The sequence below is a fragment of the Dermacentor variabilis genome, chromosome 11 (genome assembly GCF_050947875.1).
Source record: "Dermacentor variabilis isolate Ectoservices chromosome 11, ASM5094787v1, whole genome shotgun sequence".
In the NCBI taxonomy this organism is placed as follows: Eukaryota; Metazoa; Arthropoda; class Arachnida; order Ixodida; family Ixodidae; genus Dermacentor; species Dermacentor variabilis.
In genome coordinates, this window is record NC_134578.1 from 68,328,251 (window position 1) to 68,353,424 (window position 25,174).

At 44.5% G+C, this 25,174-nt stretch overlaps 1 protein-coding gene across 1 annotated transcript in view; it reads left to right on the forward strand.

The window, feature by feature from the left end:
* The window catches only part of LOC142564330 (phosphate-regulating neutral endopeptidase PHEX-like), a 136,687-nt gene that overhangs the window by 105,819 nt on the left and 5,694 nt on the right, over positions 1–25,174 (forward strand). The window contains exons 18-20 of the mRNA XM_075675299.1: positions 7,031–7,099; positions 17,191–17,295; positions 22,661–22,701. Of these exons, the coding sequence (XP_075531414.1) occupies positions 7,031–7,099; positions 17,191–17,295; positions 22,661–22,701 (215 nt within the window). The remainder of the gene's footprint in view (positions 1–7,030; positions 7,100–17,190; positions 17,296–22,660; positions 22,702–25,174) is intronic.

Consider the following 25,174-nt stretch of genomic DNA (forward strand, 5'->3'; position numbering starts at 1 on the left):
AGTAGACAGGAGACACACGAGCGCTAACTTGTAACAATTTATTCAGACTCCTCAAGTGGTATATAGACATTTTTGGCCAAACATCACGCAAGCACACCTAGCAAAACTATTAGTGATGACGCAAGTATTGCAACTCCTACGAAAATAAGACAATGGACGGCTTGGACACACAATTATCTCCTAAAGTATCAATCATCCCTGCCTTGGTAATTTCAAGCGTCACTTGGCAGTTGCTTTTCGTGACGATGGTGCATTCGTGATAAAGCGGCACGCAGCTCTATTCTTCAACAGAGTCAGCGTTATGGCAGGAACTGGAAACAGCACTAGGATCATCACCAGATTCACACTTTTAACAATACACATCACGAAACCCTCGGCACTTGTCCCTTCTTTTCTACGGGGTTTACTCGACTAAAAAGAAAGATTGGGGAAAAGCGAATGTTCAAGTGTTTTTCTGCTCCTGACAAGCTTCACAGTTATGCGGAATGACCGATTCTGGCGCCTCTCACAAGCTTAGGTTCTATAAGATGTACAAGGATAAGTTCGGGAAATGTGCTGGATCAATCGTGTACAGTATATCAATTCATGTGCGAAGATTTATATAGGTCAGCGTGGTAGATGTGTAAACGACCACCTCTTTGTCTCCAGCTCTGCCCCCACCTCTGCGACCAACTTCAGCTCTGCAAGACCTGTCTGCATTTCGCAGGCAATCCGTATTTCACTGTGGATAATACGTATTGCGGTTCCCTTCTTCAGTTTACCGTCAATATATTGACTCGCAAACTCACACTCGACACAGTCTTAGGCAATTCAGGTAGTGCGGCAGTGCTCTTGCCATATTTTTAGAAGGATCTTGTATTTTCTTTCGCAGCAGCAACAACGTCTTAAGCTTCATAGCATGAGTAAGCCCAGACCGAGACCTTGGCTTCCTTCAACGAATGAACGCTACCATTTATCCAGGAACGTCACCGCTTTACTACTGTCATCTAGAAAAGAGTGTGCGAGTTGTGCCTGTTGAAGAACAGATTCACAATGCGCATTCAGCATTGTCACTAGCGCCACCTTATTTGGACACATGTACGCAAGCTCTCTCTGGCACTGTAGCTTTCTCATTGCTTCGGTGTGTGAGATAAGGGGATTAATTGACAGGAAGGGGCAGGCGAAAAACCAGCGCAGCATAGACAGAACATGCTCTCGGTGCCGAGAGCTCGCCGACTGCGCTCACGCTTCATATCGATAACATTGTCCCAGTGCAGCTTGCGTCTGGCTGTTCTGCACTCCATGTGTAATATTAGCGCGTAAAGAATGAGAACACATTTGTACTTTGTACCTCATCCAAACGATTCCGGCATACCGGACTGACCGTGCCATGGAAACGGCGATCTTGTTTTGTGCCTAGTAACTGCTTGGCGCAGTATGGACACGAGTCTATACATTGCGTCTCAAGTATAACGGCATTCCATGTAGACCTACCTACCATTACTCTTTAAAACAGTGTCTTTGTACTTAACATCATCAGCAGCAGCAGCAGCCTAGTTACGCACACTGTAGGGCAAAGACCTCCCCCATACTTCTCTAACTACCCCGGTCATGTACTAGTTGTGGCCATGTTGTCCCTGCAAACTTCTTAATCTCATCCGCCCACCTAATTTCCTGCCACCCCCTGCTACGCATCCCTTCCCTTGGAATCCAGTCCATAACCCTTAATGACCATCGGTTATCTTCCCTCCTCATTACATTTACTGACCATGCCCCTATTTCTTTTTCTTGATTTCAACTCAGATGTTACTAACTCGCGTTTGTTCCCTCACCCAATCTGCTCTTTTCTTATCCCTCAACGTTCCACCCATCATTCTTCTTTCCATAGCTCGTGGCGTTGGCCTCAATTTAAGTAGAACCCTTTTCGTAAGCCTCCAAGTGTCTGCCCCGCACGTGACTACCGGCAAGACACAGCTGTTATACACTTTTCTCTTGAGGGATAATAGCAACGTGCTGTTCATGATCTGAGAATGCCTGCCAAACGCACCCCACCCCATTCTTATTCTTCTGATTATTTAAGTCTCATTAACCGGATCCGCGGACACTACCTGCCCTAAGTAGATGTATTCCCTTACCACTTCCAGTGCCTAGCTACCTATCGTAAGCTTCTGTTCTCTTCCGAGACTGTTAAACATTACTTTATTTTTCTTCAGATTATTCTTTAGACTCACCCTTCTACTATGCCTCTCCATGTCAGTGAGCATGCATTGTAATTGGTCTCCTGAGTTATCAAGCAAGGCAAGTTACAGGAGTTGTGGCTTCTATTTCACGGCGGATGACATGCAGGATGTCATCAGAGCGATGGGCGTGGACGGACTGCGGAGGTCTTCGCAGGTGGACGTGGTAGCCGTGTTGGGAATGCGAAGAAATGGCTCGGCAATGTGGCGATTGCTGGCTTCTTCAAACCGCCGGCATTCGGTATTGATGGCTTGCACAGCGGAAGAATTCTGGAACACAGTGAAGTGGAAGGCATCATCCGCTATGCCCTTAATGACGTGTGCAACTTTGTCAGGTTCTGACATCTTCGGCCCACTTTGCGGCCCACAGTGAGCACTTCCTGGATGTACGTGAGGTACGATTCACTTCACGTCTGGACACGCGAAGCAAGGTCTTTTTGGGCGGCCCGCTGACATCCAACAGGCTTGCCAAACAAATCATTCAGCTTCTGTTTACAAATGTCCCAGTTGGTAAGTTCCTCCTCGTGGGTCTGAAACCAGACGCGTGCCGTGCCCACAAGGTAAAATATCAAATTTGCGAGAATGATGGCCTGGTCCCACTGGTTGCTGGCGCTCCCCCACTCATATATTGGACGCCAGGCTTCAACATCATTGTCGTCGGTGCCAGAAACGGTTCCTGAGTCGCGAGATCAGGCTAGAATGACGGTGGGCGTGGGTGCCGACGGGCTCGAAGCATCCTCACCTTGAGCTGGCATTGTAGATGCCGCCAAGGAGCACCCACTGCTTAAATCCGTCTTGATAATGATTCCGCAACCTCCACCAAAAATGTTACGGCAATAAATACAGTCAGACGTATATGTACAGGATATTTAAAATAACTGTTGCAGCTGACAAGATGGTATACAGCGCGCGAAGTCCAGAGCGTCGTCTTCTTCCGATCAAACTGAAAACATCTTCGTTAGCGTGTCACAATATAATCAGTGAACCGAAAGTTACTAAGGTATTCTCCATTAACTCCTATCCCCAACGCTTCCCAATCCAGGTCTTTGAATCCCTCCTGTAAACACGCTGTGAATAGCATCGGAGAGATCGTTTCTCTCTGCCTGGCGCCTTTCTTTATTATGATTTTGCTGCTTTCTTTATGGAGGACTACGGTGACTGTGGAGCCACTATTGATATCCTTCAGTGTTTTTACATACGGCTCGTCTACACACTGATTCCGTAATGGCTCCATGACTGATGAGGTTTCGACTGAATCAAACGCTTTCTCATAATCAATGAAAGCTATATATAAGGATTCGTTATATTCCGCACATTTCTCTATCAATTCACTGATAGTGTGAATATGGTCTATTGTTGAGTAGCCTTTATGGAATCCTGCCTGATCTTTTGGTTGACAGAAGTCTCAGGTGTTCCTGATTCTATTTGCGATTACCATAGTAAGTACTTTGTAGACAACGGAGAGTTAGCTGATCGGTCTATAATTTTTCAAGTGTTTGGCGTCCCCTTTCCTATGGATTAGGCTTATGTTAGCATTCTTCCAAGATTCCGGTACGCTCGAGGTCATGAGGCATTCCGTGTACAGGGGGGCCAGTTTTTCTAGAACAATCGGCCCACCATCCTTCAACAAATTTGCTGTTACCTGATCCTCCCCAGCAGCCTTCCTCCTTTACATAGCTCCCAAGGCCTTCTTTACTTCTTCCGGCGTTACTTATGGGATGTCAAGTTCCTCTAGACTATTCTCTCTTCCATTATCGTCGTGGGCGCCACTGGTACTGTATAAATCTCTATAGAACCCCTCAGCCACTTGAACTAGCTCATCCATATTAGTAATGATATTGCCAGCTTTGTCTCGTAACGCATACAACTGATTCTTGGCTATTCCTAGTTTCTTCTTCACTGCTTTCAGGCTTCCTCCGCTCCTGAGAGCATGTTCAATTCTATTTGTATTACACATCCTTATGTCAGCTGTCTTATGCTTATTGATTGGGATGTTCTGCCAGTTCTATTCTAGCTGTAGGGCTAGAGGCTTGCATACATTGGCGTTTCTTAAACCGATCTTTCGTCTCCTGCGATAGCTTACTAGTATGCTGTCTAACGAAGTTACCATCGACTTCTATTGCACAATCCCTAATGATGCCCATAAGATTGTCGTTCATTGCTTCAACACTGAGGTCGCCTTCCTGAGTTACAGCCGAATAGCTGTTAGGTAGCTGGATCCGGAATTCCTCTAGTTTTCCTCTTACCGGTAACTCATTGGTCGGCTTCTTATATACCAGTTTCTTCCATTCGCTCCTCAAGTCTAGGCTAATTCGAGTTCGTAACAACCTACGGTCACTGCAGTGGACCTTGCCGAGCACGTCCACATCTTGTATGATGCGAGGGTTAGCAAAAAGTATAGAGTCGATTTCATTTCTATTCTCACCATTCGGGCTCCTCCATGTCCACTTTCGGTTATCCCGCTGGCGGAAGAAGGTATTCATTATCGGCATATTATTCTGTTCTGCAAACTCTAATAATAACTCTCCCCTGCTATTCCTAGACCCTGTTCCATAGTCCCCCACTAACTTATCTCCAGCGTGCTTCTTGCCTACTTTGACATTGAAGTCGCCCATGAGTATAGTGTATTTTGTTTTGACTTTACCCATCACCGATTCCACGTCTTCATAGAAGCTTTCGACTTCCTGGTCATCATGACTGGATGTAGGGGCGTAGACCTGTACGACCTTCAATTTGTACCTCTTATTAAATTTCACAACAAGACCTGCCACCCTGCCGTTAATGCTATAGAATTCCTGTATGTTACCAGCTATATCCTTATTAATCAGGAATACGACTCCTAGGATTTATAGCAAGGATATGAATTTTGTAATGTTCGATGAGTGGTGCTATGATGCAAACTCAGCTGGTAAATCATGTTGTCAGTGAAAAAGTGCATTTTGGATTATTGTGTTTCCGACCTGTGAAAGTGCGCCGCCTTATAAAATCATGAATGTTCATATTGGACATTTTGGATACTTATATTCAATGCACATCAACTGCACCAGTATAAATAATAATTCGCAAGGGTTAAGTTTTATTTAGAATTTTTCTTCCGTTGCACGCAGCAATGACTACATTAAATATGAAAACCAGCGATTCCGGTCATACAGGATCCACGAAATATCAATACACACGAACCTTAGGGGGAATTTTGGAATAAAGACAACATGAAAAAGAATGTTGGATTCTGCGCCACAGTTTTCTAGAATGGTTGCGTTAGATGATGACATCTCACGAAAAAGGTGCAACCTTTAAACTGGAAATTTAAATGAAGTTTCTAGTCAAAACACTTCTGTATGTGCAACCTTCTCTTTCGCGAAATTAACAGTGCTACGAGGTTTATTGATGGTTAGAGGGAATGCCAGTCCCGTGGGGTCTAGCGCAGAGAGCAGCTTAGCTATTCCAGCCGAACGACAGCACGAGCAAACGCAGCGACACCGAACCTTTGGTATGTCTTCCTCACTTTGGGAGCCTTGCAGCCGCAGTAGCATTTGTGCTGTGTTCGCCATTACAACAGTAAAACAAAAAAGTTGCAGTTTCGCCCGAAAGGTGAAGCACCGATTGCGACAGCAAATTAGTAGACAGCTATACGAACAAAGGAGGGTAGTTTTATCAGCCTTATAAACTTGCAAATTTTCGCTTACTAACTAAATTAACAAGCATGGTGTCACGCGCGCACAAGCAAACATGAACACAATTACTCGGTGATGGAGCACACTCGCTGGAGAAACGGTGGAGGGGGAAAGCGCGGCAGCAGCCGCGGGCGAATTGACCTTCGTGCTGCCTCTCGCTTCAACACCAACTCCGCAGCAGGAACCGAGCGCACACGAAACTATTGGACTTCGGTGCACGTAGACTACGCACACATTCTTCAGAAAACAGCGCGAATAACAGCGCGAATTTCAAAATAAACATACTTGTTCGAAATGAGCGCCTTTGTCGTGTGCCTCTTTTCTGTGTCCCGTTATTCGCGCTGTTTGCTAAAGAATGTGTTCGTACCAACATGCCCGGCCCTAGCCACTATTCTGAAGTTATAGACTACTTATTCATCGCAGGTCGCTCTCATGCATGATAGTGGTTTGGCGGCCACATGTGGCCGCACCATACGAATTGGCCGCCAGAGTAGAAAGCTCCCCTCTTCCTTCTCTCCCCCTGCTGCCATGCGCGCGGCGGAAAATGGCGCGCTTCCTCCCCACTTTCCTCCTCACCGCGCGCGAGATCAAGCCTCCATAGTCGGCTCACCAGCGCATGCTTTCACTTGCAAATACAGCATTCGGCGCGTGGTGACGGTGTTATGGCGCTTAGACTTTAGGCGGAGCATTACGACGATGCGGACGGCAGAAATGCATCTGCAGTGTCCATATAGTTGCTACGGCAATTGAAGTAGTGTCGCGTACACTCTCGTTGACCATTGGAAAAGCTTATCATACATGACACCGTAAAAATAACGTTTAAGATAGGTTAAAAGAATAACACGCATAAAATGGAATTCATAACAAATATTAATTTCCATGTCTATTTGTATTTGGTTCCATGGTTTTCTTTACCGCTATCAAGAACCTTGTTTTGATTGCTTGTTCGGTTTCTCGCTAATATATAAACCATTTGGAGAGTAATTGGCAATTGAAACTGCAATGCATATAGGGAGAACCAGGGCAATTGTTTGCGAAAATAAAACAACAGCCCAATCTTACTTTTGCAACCTAATAGTGTTCTTGACATGAAATAAACGAACTTGATAATATTCTTTCTTTTTTTCATTTTCTATGCAGGCAAGAGGAGATCAAACTACCCTTGGTCTGAAGTTGTACGACCACGTTGCCCTGCGCACTTCTTTCTTCGTAAGATATTTCCTGGATACTCATTAGTCATGGAGAAGGCAGTGAATATGTTCAACATATTCCATACCCCAAATATGTTGGCTATTTGTATGTGTTGCTCTGGTTGACTAATGAACCACCCCTTGCCCAAAACTTATAAGCATTTCATGTTGGATACGTGAGCAGAGTACACAAAAGTATGTTCTGAGTTAATGTATTCCAAAAATAAACTTCAAATCCTTTCAACATAGAGACACTTTGATTCCCCCCTGTATTTCTGCTAATCACAGGAGCACTTCATTTATATAGCAGCTCTTAACAAAGGCTTGCATGATGTATGACTACATGTGTAAGCGTGAAGAGTCGATGAAATTTTGGACCCGATGGCCACTTATATCATTCCTTAATTCTGCAGCAAAGTGCCATTTTCACTACCACTAAGCTAGGTCTCTCAAATTTACGAGGCCCGCTACGTCAAGTACAGTGAAATGCAGCACAATTTATAATTCGATAAAAAAAATTGATGACACAACGAATGAATTACGGACTGGCGCTTCGAAAGAAATCTCCCCGTGGGGAGCAATACAACTAAATTATTGCCTTTGTGGCATTTACTCAATGTTCGTTGCCGCGTCAAAACAACGGATTCTGTGCAAGCCGCTATTTCATTCTGAAAGGTCAGGGTTCAAGAAACTGTGTCTTGCATTTCCTTTTTGTGGTCATATCTACGCATCGACAATTTATAGAAGCGCTGCGCATACGTATGTATTATGACGACTTGCTCTCCTTATCGACTGTAATAGTTCGTTTCTTGAATTTGTATTACTACATCGTCGTTCAACCTATCACGCACATCTACTTCAGCAGCTGCCAAATTAGTCGTTAACCTGAAAGCGGATAAATTTTTTTGGAGCCATCCACGTTTTACGTGGACAGTGCTTTGCCGTGCCAACCTGCGTTTCATATCATTTCATGCTCTGTAAGAGGAGGTTCCTATTATATCTTGCCAGTCCAAATCCTCGGTGGTGTGAACCTCACACAACAGAGAGAATACCATATGAAATTTCAAAGGTGACCGGGGTGTAGCAGCCTAGAATCATCCGATCTTCCACACACAAAGCGCGGCTTCATTTCGTAATCATGCAATAGTAGATATTTGCTTTTTCCGCTTTGTGTACAGACGAACTTCTTATCGCAGCTTCACACCCTATCACTGGGCTCAAGGTGGCCATCACATTTTTCCTAATAACTTCGATACCAAAGTTGGGCTTCCAAGCCAATGAATCTCATACGCGGCGACATGTGTTTGAGACAGAAGATGAGACTTCTCGTGGCATTCACTCAGCGCTAGAAGTACCCACGTTACTTTGAATAGCATTTCACCAGGTGCTATTGCAAATAGCATTGCGTCTGCTGAGTTCAGTGGACGTTAGCCTCTTCTCTGACTAATACTAACGTCAGACAATTTCCGAAAAGTGCGTTTTACACCCTAAGCATTACCTAATATATACTGTGTTTTCAAGTACAAATCTTGTCACAAGTTTTAGCTATCTCACAATCAGTGTTGCCATTTTAGCGATCTAATCGCTAGAATTAGCAACTTCCTTGTCGGTCTGGTAACACGTTTTTCAATTTAGTGACAGATGACTGTTTTTTGACGCGACAGAACAATGGGGACATTTTAGTGAATTCGATTTTAGTAAAGTGGCTTTGAAAAGAGCCTTCTTAACGCACTTTTTTATCCAGAAGTTACATGTGACAGCCCGAAATTACCTGCATGACGCATGGAAATGTTATCATGGTGAAGCAATGGTTGCCTTCAGATGATGCACAGTGTGCTCACAAAATACAGGTTTTATTATATTTTTATTATTCTTTTATTCTATAAAGACCGATTTCAAATAGTCTTAGCACTCCGGCTTCTGCTGTTTCACTAAATACGTTCGATTAGTGGACATCTACAAATGCTACGTGAAATCTAGAAATGGGGCAGGGGAATGATAAGATAGCTCGTTTGTAGGAAGATGTATACGCGTACATAGGAGAATCAAGCGCCTGGGCTTGTGCACACGAGCTTGAACACGGCGCTTCCCTATCGCATGGATTTTCAACGAATCAATATTGCGAGGAACCTTCATATAGTCCAATGGGCGAATGCGTAGCATTTAACCGGCAACATTTCACTTATATGTCATAGCATGGTTAAAATGATACCTTGTGCATCTTCTTGAAATCTGCTATGCTTTCAGGTACGCTGAGAACTACAGAACATTTTCATGGATAGTGTAAACAAACTGCCTTCTCGCGATAGGAAATGTAGATAGCTTGCGTTCTTCAGTTGTGTTCTATTTGAAACCTTGCAATATGGGGGTAAACGTGTAATTTCAGCTGTCATCATCCTTTCTTCTCCAAGTATAATAGGGAAGTAAAAGCCCACTACGCAGGGCTAGTAAATTCATTGTTTATTCCTCACTCACACAGACCCTAGACCAGCGTGAGACGTTTCTGAAAACGACTATGCTACAGTAGCGTTAAAGTTAGTGTTCCATTTGCCTACGTTACTTAGAAAGAGAGACAGCAAATGATAAATGAAAGGTAGAGATGTTAACCAGGACTAAGCCCGCTTGGCTACCCTACACTCGGGAAAGAAAAAAGAGGAAGGAAAGATTAAATGTAGAGAAAGTCCACTGGAGATATCATTCGGTCACTATCCGGATCACGGACAGTGACTAAATCCGGTAGCTTTCCAATATCACAGCAGCGATTTTGTGGCTTTTTGTAGCTGCGATATGCGAGGCCATGGTCCCAAGATCTTGATCAAGGGGAACGGTTTTCTATCTAACTGATTGAGAGCTGTGCAGCAGTCGTGTCTTTCATTTTCAAAAGATGGGCAGTAGCACAGTAGATGCTCTGTAGTTTCCTCAACACCGCAGGCATTGCACTTGGCGCTATCAGCTATTCGAATCTAAAACGTATAGGCACTGGTGAGTGCGACGCCCAAGCGTAAGCGGAGCAGCATTGTTTCCCTTGTAACAGCCACAGTTTCATGGATGGGTCGAGGGAATGTAATCGATCTTGGTTGAATTCAGGTGTGTGGCACTTCTCCAATGTCATACGGTGCGCTAGCTTGCTTAAGTGTTGCGCTGCGTCAGTCTGCGATAAAGGTACAAAACCAAGGGTTGCTCCTTTGTGTGCTTTCCTAGCACCTTCGTCAGCGAGTTCTTTGCTGGAGATAACGCAATGGTGAGGCAGCCAATGAAACACGACGTAGTGTCCTTTCGCAATCATATGATGCTGCATTTCTTCTATCTCTGACACAAATTATTCACACGACCCGCGATGGAGAGATGACAGAAGACATTCTAAGGCCGCCTTTGAATCGCATAATATTGCCCAACGATTAGCACGTTGGTTGTTAATATAATCAACGGCACCTCAGAGGGTAACAAGCACAGAACCGCTCGATGTTGTGAAGTGAGAAATCTTGTATCGCATGCTTATTGATCTTGATGGTATATCCACTGCGCCTGTGGAGCTGGTCTGAGTGGAAGAGACATCCCTATATATGTGGATTCAGTTGAAGTACAAGATGTACAAACAATCTAGAGCTGGTTGCTTCAACGTCAAGGCAGGCACGTCGGTCTTCTTTCTTATCCATGGAACCGAAAGACGCACTTGAGCTTGTTGTCAACAACAAAGCTGAAGTTGAACGTGTGGAAGGTGTGAAGCCCGATGATAGGGAGGCACGATAGATGCCGAGCTCGTTGGAGAAGGACGCCTATGGTCGTCGTTCTTGCAGGCACGCAAGAGAGCTTGACTGCATCCCTGAAACATTTTGATCATGGGCCCTATGCGTATCGGTGCTAATTTAATTCGTTATGACATGGTTTGGAGTCATTATAATAGTTCCCGCTGTTGAGGCGCTCCCCGGAAGGCCTAGGCAAACACGTAGTGCCTGTGCTTGCACGCGCTGAATTTCTTAAAGATTTTACTGACATGCTTTAGCAACCACGGGAGAGCTATAGCGTAGGAATCCGATAAAAAGTGCTCGATATAACTGTAGCCTGGTGCCGACTGACGATCCTCATGTGTTTCCGGTGATGAACTTGAAGACGTGAACAATAGATGTAAGCTTTTTCTTCAAGTGGGCAACCTGAGGGCTCCAAGAGAGGACCCGGTCAACAATGACACCCAATAACCGATGATTTCTCTTGTAGGAGATATGCTGGCCATTGATGCATACTGGATAACAAGACATAGCTTTTCGCGTGAAAGCGACTAGCGCAAATTTTCTGTTGAGATGGTAAGGTCTTGTGGGTGAAGATAGATGCCTGTGTTGCTGCTTTCTGTAGCCTTACACGAACCTGCAAGTGAGTTACCGCTGATGTCTAGATGCAGATGTCCGTCGGCGTAGATTGAGATACTCACTGTTTCCGGTAGGTATTCGGCAAGCCGAGAAGCGCGAGGTTGAAAATAATAAGGCTTAGAATACTGCCTTGGGGAAAGCCTCGGCATGTGTAGTGGTCGATAGTCGGACCAGCTTCCTTACGTAAGAACAAGGACCTTTCTGTCAAGTAGTTTATGATCCATCCATATACACGCCCTCGTAGTTCAATTGTCAAAAGTGCGTCTAGAATGGTTTGATGGGAAACGTTGTCGTAAGCGCCTTTACGTCAAAAAAATTGCTACTGATAATCACTTCCAACATTTTTGCTATTGTACAGATGACGCTAGATCAATGACATTGTCAATCGATGAACGGCCTCGTCTAAATCCCGCTATATAGTCAAGGTAAATTTTGTGGTGTTCAAGGTACCATTCGAGACGCATGAGGATCATACGTTCTATGAGCTTAGAGGCCGATACGATGTCAGTTCGAGCGGGGACATTCCTTCCTTTAGCATCGGTACCAGGCGGCTCCGTTTCCATTTCTGTGGCACGACACCATCTTGCCATGAACTATTAAAAAGGCTCAGGAGTTCTCTTCGTGCTTCTCGACCTAGGTGGCGCAAAGCAGTATATGTTATGCCATCGGGTCCTGGTGAAGACGAACACCTACAGAGTGCCATAGCAGCTTCTAACTCTTCCATAGAGAATATCGCCTAAAGCAATGTCAGGGACAAAAAGTGTGCCACCGGCGACTTTCAAACAAAATCCCTCTACAACATCTATCTCACGGCGGTTTTGATAGAGAGCAAGGGCGTTAAAAGGGCATCGCTGCTGGGGATATGAGCAAAGACCCCGTAGGGTACACCATACGTGGGACAGTGACTTGCGGGGGTCCAGTGACTCGCAAAAGCATTTCTATCCTTGCTGCGCTAGCTTATTCATTCGGCGTTTCATCTTTTTTGCATGCGCCGAGCTTCTCTTTGTGCGATTGACTTTGTGCGCCTGTACCTCCTTTCAGGTCGGCGACGTACAGTGCACGAATCCTTTCAAATTCGAGCTCATTCTCTGTACGCTTTGATAATTGTGTCAAGCAACGCGTACAATCTAGCATTGTGTCTGCAATTATGTCTTCTATTCTGCGTGCGATATGTTTTTTGCATGTGTCTTCTACATGATCTTGAAAGACTGACCAGTCGATTTGTCGAGGTACAACTGGCAATGCAGCGTCAAGCCCACGGATTCGCACATTGGTCGGAATATGATCACTTCCATGGGTTTCAATATCAGTGAACCACTGCACGCTCGAAGTCAGGCAAAGTGACATCAAATTCAAGTCAAGGCAGCATCTGTACGTTGTTCCTCGCAGATATGTCGAGCTTCCGTCATTTAGAAGACACAGGTTGTGGCCTGATGCAAAGGATAGTAGTCACCTGTCCCTCGAATTCATCCTGGAGCTTCCCCATATATGGTGGTGAGCGTTGAAATCCCCTGTTATTATCCCCGGGGCGGGAGTAACAGCCACAATATTCATTTAGTCTTTTGCTATCAAAATGACTTGTTGGGGAAAGGTAGACGCCAATAAGAGTAAAAGACAGCCACTTCTTTTTCAGAGTAACACAAACGTATTGGTTACCGTCGTGTGGCGCTACGGATTGGGAAAAATACGTAAGGTCCTTGCGAATGTAAACCAGAACGTTACTGCTACGGACTCATGTGGTTGAAACAAATTGTTCATATCCTAAGAGTCTAATGAAGGCTGATAAGTTCGGTTCTCATATGACCAGTATAGCAAAGGTGTTTTCGAACACGATATGCTGAAAATTCGAAATACGTTACCTCAGGCCTCTCGCGTCCTACTGGAATCCGGAAGTACTTCACACATTATCCGGGAACGATCGCTGTTGTCGATGAGCCATGGTTCTGCTGTAGGAGTTCTCAAGCACTGGACTTCTGGAGGCTCGCTAGAACCGGACTGATAGCATCCAGCATCTGCAACACACTTCGAGTTGTTGGTGTCTGAAGCTTGTCCAGAAGGACACGAATAGTACTCATCAGAGAGCTGATGATGACAACAATCTGTTGAACTTAGTCAATTTGGAAGGAACAGATGAAGTGTCCCTTGCTGTAGAAGTCTGCATTCGCTCAGTAGGAGCATCTAGCCTAGGGAGTGCAGGCCAAGCGTCAGCATCCGTGCTGTTCGATGCACCTTTGTCCTTTGAGCTGACTGCATTTGTCCTGGGCGGAAGAGTGGGTGGTAATATACGTGCCTGGTGTTCTGCTGAGGCTTTGGAGGTTCTTGATTGACGTCGGCGACGTGATCATCGTCGCTTGATAGATGTAGCTGCTTCTCAGTTCTATGAGTGGTCTCTAACCGTTTTCCTCAATATTGCCATTTCCATTCAAATCAGAGGGCATTACTTCGAGGATACATCGTGAGGGCCGCTGCAGTATGTGTATTTCAGCACACTGGCCTCGCACGTATTAGTGGTGTGGGGCCCGTTGGGAGCGAGAACTGAGGGTAGTGTTATTGCACACAATACTCACATGGCGAAACTTCCCGTATTTCCAGCACTGCAGCGGTTTTGGTATAAAGGGCGAAATGAGTGCCGGAGGTGCGCCACTTTTACATGCGGTGGGAGGGATTCCCCCTTAAATGTAATCTTAACGCACCATAACGTGCGAGACGAAACGCGTTTGTGATGACGGTGTTTTCTGTGGCCGACTTGATTAACATCGGCCGATCGGAGTCGACAATGGTCTCGTCAACGTCGTAAATTACGCCAGTGCTGACTTGTTTGCCCAGCGGACTATGAGGGCAGACTTTCCCCCCATTAAATTCCGTGACTTTGCGCAAGGAATTAACCACAGCCGCGTGTTCTATGTCTATCGCTAGGACGTTCTTACGGGTGTTCACTCTGATGTCTTTGGTTTCGTTCGGAACCAGCGCCTCTAGATGTGATGACACGCCTTGCCTGTTGAGGCGCCTCAAGTTGTCAGTGGCGAGAACTGGCACGAACAGGATGGTGAGCAGCTCGGTATTCCTCGAAGATCTCACGGCGGACTCACTCGAATTCGATGATGCGCTGAGAAACCTTCTTTCTACTTTACGGCTACGCGCTAGCTCGAAGGTGTCGTCACAAGATTCTTCGCTGCTGATATACTACTGCATAGTGTCATCGCTGTCAGTGTCACTCTCGGTGCCGTTGCGCTTCCTGGAGGCAGCCGCCACCGGCGCTGCCGCGTCCGGCGGGCGCGCGTGAGACTCTATCTCCATCGCAGTTAAGGAGAAAACAGCACTTCAATGGCAAAGTCTAAGAAATTCACAAAATGAGTAGAGCTGGAAGACTCCGCATGCTGCCTGAACGGCACTTCGTCTCAAAAGCTTTGGGGGCAGCTTTCCCAAATTTGCTCAAGATTTTGCGGAAATTCAGCGACGTTTCTGTTTCACCTTGCCGACACGCACAAAAAAGGTTATAGCTATTAGGTTATTAGGTTAGCTATTAGGTTAGCCGATAACATCCTGACATTACGTTCCTTGTAGTAGCAAACTTAAGCTATTTTCGTTCCTCATTTCCCCTTCAATGACCCAATGTGCAAGATGTTCTCACACAAGCTAGCGCTTGACATTTGTGCATTTAAAGAAATCGACAGCCATTCCACTCTGTGTAGAAGGAATGGCAGCAAAAGCTGACAACAGCCAAAGCTTTCAAACGAATAGCAAAATGCTTCCGCTGCCATTCCATCTTCGCAGAGTGAAATGGCTGTCATTTTTAGCGTTGCGAGTCTGGAGTCGTTGCTCGTTCGAAGGTGCCCGGACTCGCGATTGTCGTTTATGTTCAGATCGCGAGAACGTTCTTCTTCGGTGGTCGTTTCGCACCGGTACCGTTTACATTCTCGTTTCATTCTTATTTACATTCCCTTCGGCGCTCCTCGTATGGATGTTGTTCTACGGGTGTACGAACTATACCTGCCCGTCCCATCGATAACGCAGCTGTTTTAGCGCTGATTCCTCGCGTGCTTATATACTGCGATAACCTCAACGTCACGCTGTTGCTCACGGCGAGATTTCTAAGCTGTTGCGCATTTTGGTATCTACACCGCCACACTGCGCCCCGTACGGGTTTGTTAGTAAGTCCGTTTCTGCGACCGGACGCCGAAAAAACTACGGAGGGTTAGTAATATACCGCTTTCACTGTAATAATAAATTGTGTTTATCCCTTATTGTTCAATATAGCCTTTTCGACATTTCTTTAGTTTCAGGAGCAAGAATGCAGAGATTTCTATAGCGCAGACATCTAGGCTGTATAACAATGCAACTTTAACTCTAAGATTGATGCAGAAACGCTTCCGAGTGAGCTGGCGGAATTCATATGAGGAGTATTTACACAATCATTCCAATTACCTTACGCGTCGTTCACAGCTTAGCTAAGTTACTTTCACGTTACTTTAGCACTCCCAAGCTACCACAGTGTTACGCGTTGCTAATTGCGTGTAATAAACATTTTTCTTCAATTCCACAAGTGCCACCACAACACAAGCACTCCTGCATGTTGTATTACATGTTCCTTCTTCAACATTTGGGCCCAGGGCCGTGGCTTCTGAGCCAGGCTATCGGCTGATGCTCTCAGGGAGGGACACCTGGCACTGGAACAGGGACCACCACGTTTACTTGTTGACATCCGGGCCCCAAGTGCCACGGCTGCCCGCGTAGCTGCCCGGGTCAGCCCACCCGCGAACGACGGGCACATGCCCTTGTGCACTGTGATAATGATGACAATGGCAGCGGGCTTCACGAGTTCAAATTGGTGTCAATGCTCACGAAATTTGAAGATAATACCTGTACCTAACCCTTCCGCGCAGTTCCGGATACATTCTACTTTATATCCGGAATGGTTACTTAACGTAATACTTCCAGTTGCTTTTCTTCTTTTTTTTCGCTTCTGAAAACAAACAAAGAGGAGTTGCAAAGGAATGTATCGAACAAAACTATTCGACCTCTCGCTCAAGACACAGTAATGCCGAGAGCCCACTTATCGCTTCTGTGCACCATTTTTTTTCGTTTCAGTAGATTTGTGCAAGCTTTCTGAGGGTGCGGAAATAAACGAATTTTAGTTGTTAACAAAGTAACTTAGGCCAACCGTTTTGATGTTTTGCACCTATAATGTTACTCTTCGGGTAGTCATTTTGTTTCGTGTTTGCACTTTTTCTACCAGCGCGGAGAATTTCGGCGATACAATAATCGGTAACATGTGTAAGAGCCATACTGAATTTATTTAAATGTGTACTACATTTGCTAATAAATTTATCTTCTTTTATTCTTCCCTTTCGATATACTATTTATTTATTGTCAAATTAATATCTGGGTACAGCATTGCTAAATTTACAATTTTCTTTTTTTTTGTTTGGCCCTTTGTTTTCTAGTATGTGGTTTTATTACTTTATCATTTATTCCTTTTAGGATCCTCTGTACAGCCCGGTGTTTTTTTTTTACCATGCTAGCTAAAGCACATCATGCAACCGATCAATAAATGTGATGTAAGAAAACGAGTAAGGACATTTCGAAGCTTTATTGGCAAATATCTAATCTGCCTTGCTTTTTCTTATATTTTATTGCTATGACTTTTAGTGCACTAACCTACAACAACACTTCCTTACAATGTAATCAATACAAACGTGATAGCCAAACGCAGAATTCCCAGCAGGACGCTTTCTTCAATTTACAGGCATTTCGAGACTTGTTGTCAAAATGTGTGGAAAAGTGCCCACAGTTCAACACGGATGACGCCAAAACGAACCATTTACGAGATTTTTTTCAAGCGTATGCAGAAGTAAGTTCTCCTGACAGGTAGTGCGACAGCAAAATGTCGCTTTATTATATTCAGATTTTTGAACGCTGCCGTATTTACATATTGCCAACATTTGTACGTGACAGGCAGCTCAACAACACTTTTTCCTCATGACTTCCGCTTACTTTGATCATCACTTACCCATAAGTACGTTGCATGAATAAAATACTACTGCATGATCTTAAGTGCAGGCTTCGCTATTTCTATGCAATGGATGGATCTGTTGCCTCATTGTTCATTTTTGCAGGTTGCCAGAACATTAAACTTGAGTTCAATTGCCTAGCATGTCCCGAATTTGGATTCACGGAAATTGTAGAAGACACCTCTGCTCATTTAAGCATCGTGACTGAGTACAAAATATGTCTTATTTTTGTAAAAGCGAAAACGTAATACCACGCATATTCCGGGATCATGTTATTTAAACATATTTGCATTCCCTTGAGATATACTAATCACGGTTCTTTATAGGTGTCCATCCGTGCATGAGGCTTCATATCTTGGCAATGTGATGCATCTACCATCATGAAGCTCTCCATGGCTTCCATAGGGAAGCACTTTACTAACTTACTGTGTGCCCTTTGTTTGTGCAGTTGTCTGCTATTTGCTGCATAAAAAATAAATTGTGGGAATTTACTTCCAAAACCACAATTTGATTATGAAGCACGTTGTAGTGGAGGACTCCGGAATAATCTGGACAGCCAGGGGTTCTTAAAAGTGCACTTAATTCTAAGTACAAGGGTGTTTTCGCATTTCAACCCTATCTGTTTGCTGCATGTTTCCACTTACTCTAGAGGCCGGCTCCATGCCACACTTCTAAGTGCTGTATTCTGAATGCTCAAAGTGGGCTACGGTGTAAGACAACACCGGATTATGGAAGAAGAGAACAACGTAGGATGGCGCAATCAGCCCTGGTCGGGTAAAGAGTGTTTTGCAAGCTTACTCCAGGGGTACTCCATTTTATGTGCCATGAAAATCAGGAATCATCCTTTCTACGAACACAATGATTTCGTCAGAGCATCCCAGAATACTAAGCTGCTGGCATAATTTCTGCAGAACCAGGATTGTGATGCGCACTAGGCCACCAATCAGCTCTCATGCAACAAAACTTAGCTCCGCCCGGCTGACAAGGAGATCTTCGCGGCAACTGAAGACGATGTGTAGGCATCTAATTGAGAGTGCTGCTGACGGCCACGTTGTGCTTTATGCGATTGTAAATGCCCAATTCGTCCTGAAACAATGTTAACATTATGCTAACATCAGTGCCCCGTCTACGAGTGGTCATTCCAACAACCGAGCAGCATATTAGCAGCACGAAGGCTGACGGCATCGTAACACCAGCTCAGTGCACTGCATTGCCGGTCACTTGCGCTCCCGCGGCTCCAGGTGCCTACGTATAACAGGCGATTTAGGTCAATGGCAAGAGTTTCAGGATTACTAAAGTACGTAAATCCACGAAACTCTCAAGCTGTTTCCTCCGTAACATTTCAAGTCTATATTGTGCATTTCACAGAAGCTGCCAAGCAAGCGATTCAACGTATCAGGCTGGTCGACCGCAACCACGACGTCGCAGTTCACATGTTGAGAGAGCGTTTTCGTCAGCAACAACATCGACTATCTCCTAGCGTTGTCGCCGGTGAAAACATCAAAGGACCTGGATAATCCGCCGTTACTGCGTGAGACGAGATGATCCACGTAAGCATACTGATGGCGAGATAGGGTCCCCTGATCAATATACTGTCGTGCTCAATAGCGACTTGATGAACTGTCTGTCAGAGGACTTGCCGATTTTCTATCGGGATAAATAGAAAGTGGAGGGCAACCTGGGTACTGCGTCTAATCACACGGCCTGAAGCGAAAACGCGACAGGGGAAAGATATTTTTTATTTACTTCCAGATGGTAGAGGAAAGCAGGTAAGAGCAGCCATAGTCGAAAACCAGCTTGCCACCGTCGTCTTCAAAAATGCAAGGAAAGGGTCAACTTAACCATGTACCCTATATTTCCCCTCGTGTGGCAGCAGTGCAGCCATCATCGAAGAAGGCAAGGCGAACATGCCTGCAAATCATAAATGAAGCAAGCTGCACATGCATTCCGCTGCTAGCGCTGTTCAATGTGGAACCATGACGCGCAATTTCGCCGTCTCCTTGAGATTCACGTTTCAATGCTTGTCAACACACAGCATATTACGAGTTGTCAAATGCAGTCACTAGAACCGTTACATCCAGTATGGCTGCGCATAATGCTGCATCCAGGCCAATTAAAACAACTGCGGTAAAGTTGGAGAAAATTTTGTGCTGCTACAAAGATGCCACATTTTCGCGGAATGTAGAAACTGGCGGCTCTTCATATGTGTACTACTGGGCCATGGCAGCCAGCATTTGTACATCTGCGCAGACGCTGCCAAGTCTTTGTAGTGTCGAACACTGGGTGTCATGGAAATTCGTTAGTGACCTTCGCAAGTTAGTAGGCACGGTATCAGTTACGTCAATAACCTTTACTCATGCTTCAAGTTCAATCCGGCAACATCACAGTCCTACTCAGCCCGGTAGAAGTACCTAACGCATGCTCCGCGGATTGCACACCAATTAGGAGCAACGTGTCTCAATTCGCCCATGTCAAGAAGTATGATGCTACTGATTGTTTCCATACCGAAACCTAAACCCCTCTACGCAAGCATCTTGATTGCAGCCGACAGTTACTGGAAGGTAACAAAAGGGAGTGTGCGAAGGCAGATCTAGTTAGTCTGTGCGTGAGTAACTGTATAGTCGATAACCCATGCATTAGACAAGAAATAAATGACCAATAGGTTGCCACAACATGCAAATGACAGCCCTTCCCGTCTCCTATGCCAAGCGAGCCCGCGGGTATGCATGACGCGTTAAGAAGTCAGATAATGCCGCGAATAGGTCTGTCGGTGCGCACGCCTGTCTCTTACACTGTAAAATGTTCTTGCAAATTGCTTACAGTGATAAGATATCGTACCGTAGAAGCGAAGCTTTCTAGGGAAGAGACACCAACCATAGCTAGGCAACAAACGCCGGTGACTAACTTACGAGTCACCGAAAGTTATCATTCTCTGAGAAAGCGGTAGAACTTATCGAACTAGCCTTCTTCAACAAATACTCTCAAAGCAGCATAGTCGACAGAGTTGAAAGCTTTACTTTTCGTGCGTAAAGTCACCGGAGGGCATATGGCGTTGTAACCAGTAGAACCAGCCATATCTTGGCTACTGCTGAGAGATCCGGCCAATGAGTCCCAGCATCAGCAGCATAACGTGCAACATCAAAGTTCAAGATAATCGTTACAACCAGTCCTTTGGCACGGTTTGTCTTGGTCTCGTCGTCCCTTCGGAAGATGTTCAAAATGGGCTACGCTTCGGGGAAACCTAGAATTGAAGAACAGAACTAGCCAACCTTGGACGAGTAAAGACGTATTTGGAAGCCTGTCAAGGGTCCTCGCTTACCATACTGCCTACTGAATAACGTCTCTATCCTACGCTTCGACTAGCTACAAGTTTAAGGGTACCTGCATATTCAGCTGCGTTCGGTTTCTGTCAACTGTGTCACTATCGCAATGAATCCGATGGCGTTTATGGTACTGAGATGTTACAAACCTGTAGCATACTCACTAGCCAGCTCTTAACACCTCTAGAGTTCACGAATATACGATACAAAAGGTTTGCATGTGCTATGTGCAAACTTTTTTTCTATACTTGTCGAAGGGTCATTTTTTCGAACAACCGTTTTATTCGTGCCATTGCTAGAAAATGCCATTGGCGAAAATTTCTCCAGTTGTCGATGAACACACAGACACAAGGCATCTAAGTGAGATTATTATTGTGGTAGTGTGCTAAAGACATTCAGAGGGGTGCAAAAATTCTAATAGTATTACGTTCACCTCTTGAATGCAAACTTTTTCTTCACATGCAGGCTGTGAAAATAAGTGTTCTTTTAGCATATTTCTTTTGGTCAGAACTATTCAAAAAGACACAAATCTCAAGCATACATTATAGTTAACTGTTTAAATGATCCGTTCATGTACTACAAATTGCTACTTTGATGCTGAAAACATTAATAAATAAGATCAATGAATGAAAACACTAGGATTGCTTTAGAACACATCGGGCGTAACAAATATAATGTGAGCAAGAATTTATCGTCCTTCACAAAGAAACAATGATACGCGGCTCTTGAGTAATACTGGGCACTTGCGGCCGTGCTAATGGTGCAAAGCCCTTGTGCAATGGCAACTTGGCAGAAGACGAAAACACATCTTCTATCTGGCACGGTGGCGAAAAATGTGTTTAGATGTGCAGTGTCTTAGATTTAGAATAATTCATGCCAGTGGTTTACTCTATCCTACCTTATGTTGACTCTCGCGGCTACAGGATGAGCGATCTGCTTCAATAGAACAAATAAAAAAGTGATCTTAACCTATCACCTTCTGTCGCCTCAGTTTCGTTGTATAGATTGACGTTCGATACACTTTTTTCCATTTGGGAGAATACTCATGTCTTCCAATTAGTTACCTTTCGGAACTCTGCTTCTTTTCGTTTCCTTCCTCGCCTAATGTATACAAAAGTAGATCAGAAAAAATATTGAAAATCTTATTCGCAATCTGCTTATTCATGTCTTCTCCAAAATATGTAAAAACTGACAATAATACCTAGTATAACTTTTTTTCTTTACTCTAAAAGTAATATGCACAACCTGGTTCGCTTTGTATAGCTACAGAAGCTGCAAAAATCATGATACAAAACTGCATGCTTATCACAAAACACCCGCGTACCGCCATACCCGTCTACCCGAATATCACGACACACGCCGATGCTAATATTGCCCGTGCATCCCACTAAGTGCCTGCACGCGTAACACTATGCTAATACCGTCATGTGCCGAGCGTTGCCCCAAAGCAACATCATTTTTTGCGGGTTCATTATGCATAAACAAAATATTATCAACGCCAATGAGAACCGCACGTGGCACCACAAGTGTTGCCTGAGGCAAGCTAAACTCAAGATATATCTAGAAGAAAAAACACATTTTTTCTTGCGACACCACAAAGTTACTTAGTGTTTCCACGTGTGGTACTGGGACGAAACCTGTGTGCTTCCTTTGTTCTCCTAGAACAATTAGCCGGTAGTGCGTTGCACGTCTCCCTTTGCAAGGCTGAGAACACTCAGATGTATCATCGAGTGGCTTTAAGTGCATAAATTTGCAGTAGTTGACAAGGAAAAAATATATTTAGGCTGTTGCTCTGGGGCAACGCTAGGCATCAAATGGTTAAGTACCTGAACTAACTATTATCCCAACGTTTTTTTTATTCATATGTCTTTTGTTATGCTTATAGCGTCACTGTGAAGCTAATGGACACGGTGAAGCTGAGTACAGGTAAGAACTCATTACATATAACTTTGCAGCCGATACGCTATGTACCCGTACTCAAGCTTTTAAGTTTCATAACCGAGATATTAGCTCAACTAAAAGCGCTCTAAACCCTTATATGAGTATTTTTACGGTCGCCTGACAAAAGTGATTATTTCCGCTATTAGTATTTAGATACCAGGAACAATGTATTTCGATGCCAGAGACAACGCCACAGATGCCAGGAACAATATATCAACAAATTTTCAAAAATTAACTTTAACTACGGTCTAAACAAAAGTAGCTGAACACTCGTTTTCAACGTGCCCTATGACCTTATTTGGAGCTTTGCAAGCTTTCCCCTATACCCAAGGTAGACGAAAGATGTGAGACACATAAAAGTATCTCTACTACCCTGCTAGTGGTTTAGAAATGCACCTGCAGAACTGGTGTAGAAAGCCTGCAGTAGGTATTGACCGAACTCAGCCGGCCACCAAATTACCATGTTATTACACTTCGGAAATGTGGGCACTTCGTATTTGCATGACATTTTTGACAGCACGTTCGTGTATGGTGGAAAATGGTACCTTCAACGCGGGGATGTGTGGTCAAAGTTCCATTTTTATGGCTTACATGAGACTTTAATATGTTTCCAGAACGCGCGTTTTCTGCCTATCTTCATTCGTTACACGAGCATCTTAGTAGGTTTCAAGAGTGTCCTCAGGCAACTAAACGAGGCGCCTTCTTTATATTTAGTGATAATGAGAGTTGAGTTATAGGTAACATGTAAGGAAAGTTAAAAATAGTTTGGATAAATCAGACTTTTACACTAGCTTTTATATTCAAGAGTTTCAAACGGTTTTGGCTGTTATTTAGGAACAGTGCAATACTTAGCCGTGATCTCCTGGGAAAAACTATAATTGCCATTGGTATCAAATTACTTAAAATGTGAGGAACATTACAGTAATTTTTATTAAATAATAACTACGTGGGAATAAATTGCAGCCTTTCCTTGTTGCAAAAACCAGCGTCTTCAAGTGCCTTCCAGTGTGAAACCAGCGCGTTTTTTTTACAATTGGTGACACTAGGGACGCTGACGTTCGCTGGGAGTCGCTGGGACACCAGCTAAAAGACTGGATAACAGCCTTGTAGGCGCTGTACTAGGCGCTGGTTTCACTGCTATGATGCTCGGGTGCACCGGCTTATACTGTTCTAAAGCACTGCACGGGCCTGATTTTTCCGCCAGGGCCCGGCCCGGGCCCGCTTTATGGAGCCCGAGCCCAGCGCAGGCCGGTGATATCAAGCCCGGGCCCGGCCCGGGTCTATGGTTCCAAGCCTGGACCCACCCCGGACCCGGGCGTTCATTGCTAAACTTAGCCAGGACGCGCGTGTTCATGACCAGGCCCGGCCCGGGCCCGCTAGACGATATTTGTTGTTGATGATGATCATTACTGATGCCTTACGCTTGGTAGCGGACGATCAGACGACCCGCCATGGTAGATCAGCGGTTAAGCTCCTGCGCTGTTAAGCCCTAGGACACGGGTGTGATTCCCGCGGCCACGGCGGCCGCATTTCGATATGAGCAAAATGCAAGAACACCCGTGTACTTATATTTAGGTGCGCGTTAAACAACTCCAGGTGGTCGAAATTAATCCGGTCCCCATTATGGCGTGCCTCGTGATTATATTGTGGTTCTGGCACGTAATACCAACGAATATAAATGAAATATTGTACATGTGCTACATGAAAAATAAATACAATAAAAGCATAGTGACAATAAAACATAGCAACAAAATAAATTTAAAAGGAGTGTACAACTAAAATGGAAAAGTGGATAGAATCAAACCCGAAACATTTTCTTCGCTACTCTTTTTTCTAGTCGAGTTAGAAACATTGTTTAGACAATTTTTTAAAAGAGGCTCTTGAAAAATAATTTGTTGCAGCAAGATAATAAAGCTTTCTCATATATTATATTTTTTTAGACTTCATCACCAAAAGCAGATGAAATATAAATCGTTCATATTCTAACGTCGACACGGAAACGTAATAGCCACGCTCAATATAATTATATAATGAACCTGTCCCGTACCATGCTTTATGCTATTCCAGATAATAGGTTTCTCCCTTTTAATTGAAATAAAGATAGAAATTACGCTTAACATAACACCCAGTGGCACAAAAAGACCGTAACCGAAAACGATGCCACCGGAATAGGAGTCTGAACAGGCCAGCAAAAGGCAAAAATTTAAATGTTCTACATGGCACGCGACTTCATGCGGGACATTCTTTTGGTCTGCAAAACGACCCTCGTATCCTGTGCGTTCTTGCGGTCAGGTCAAATCAAGGACTGTTTCAGCTTTTCTGACCTTTCAGATATATGTCGTATAATTAATGTGCAAGGTGTGCTAAGCTTAAATAACCAGAGGGACTATCGGGTCACAAGCCTACTGAAGTACTATCTCAAGATATCCCGTTCACTTTTCTTGGTTGATGATCAAGC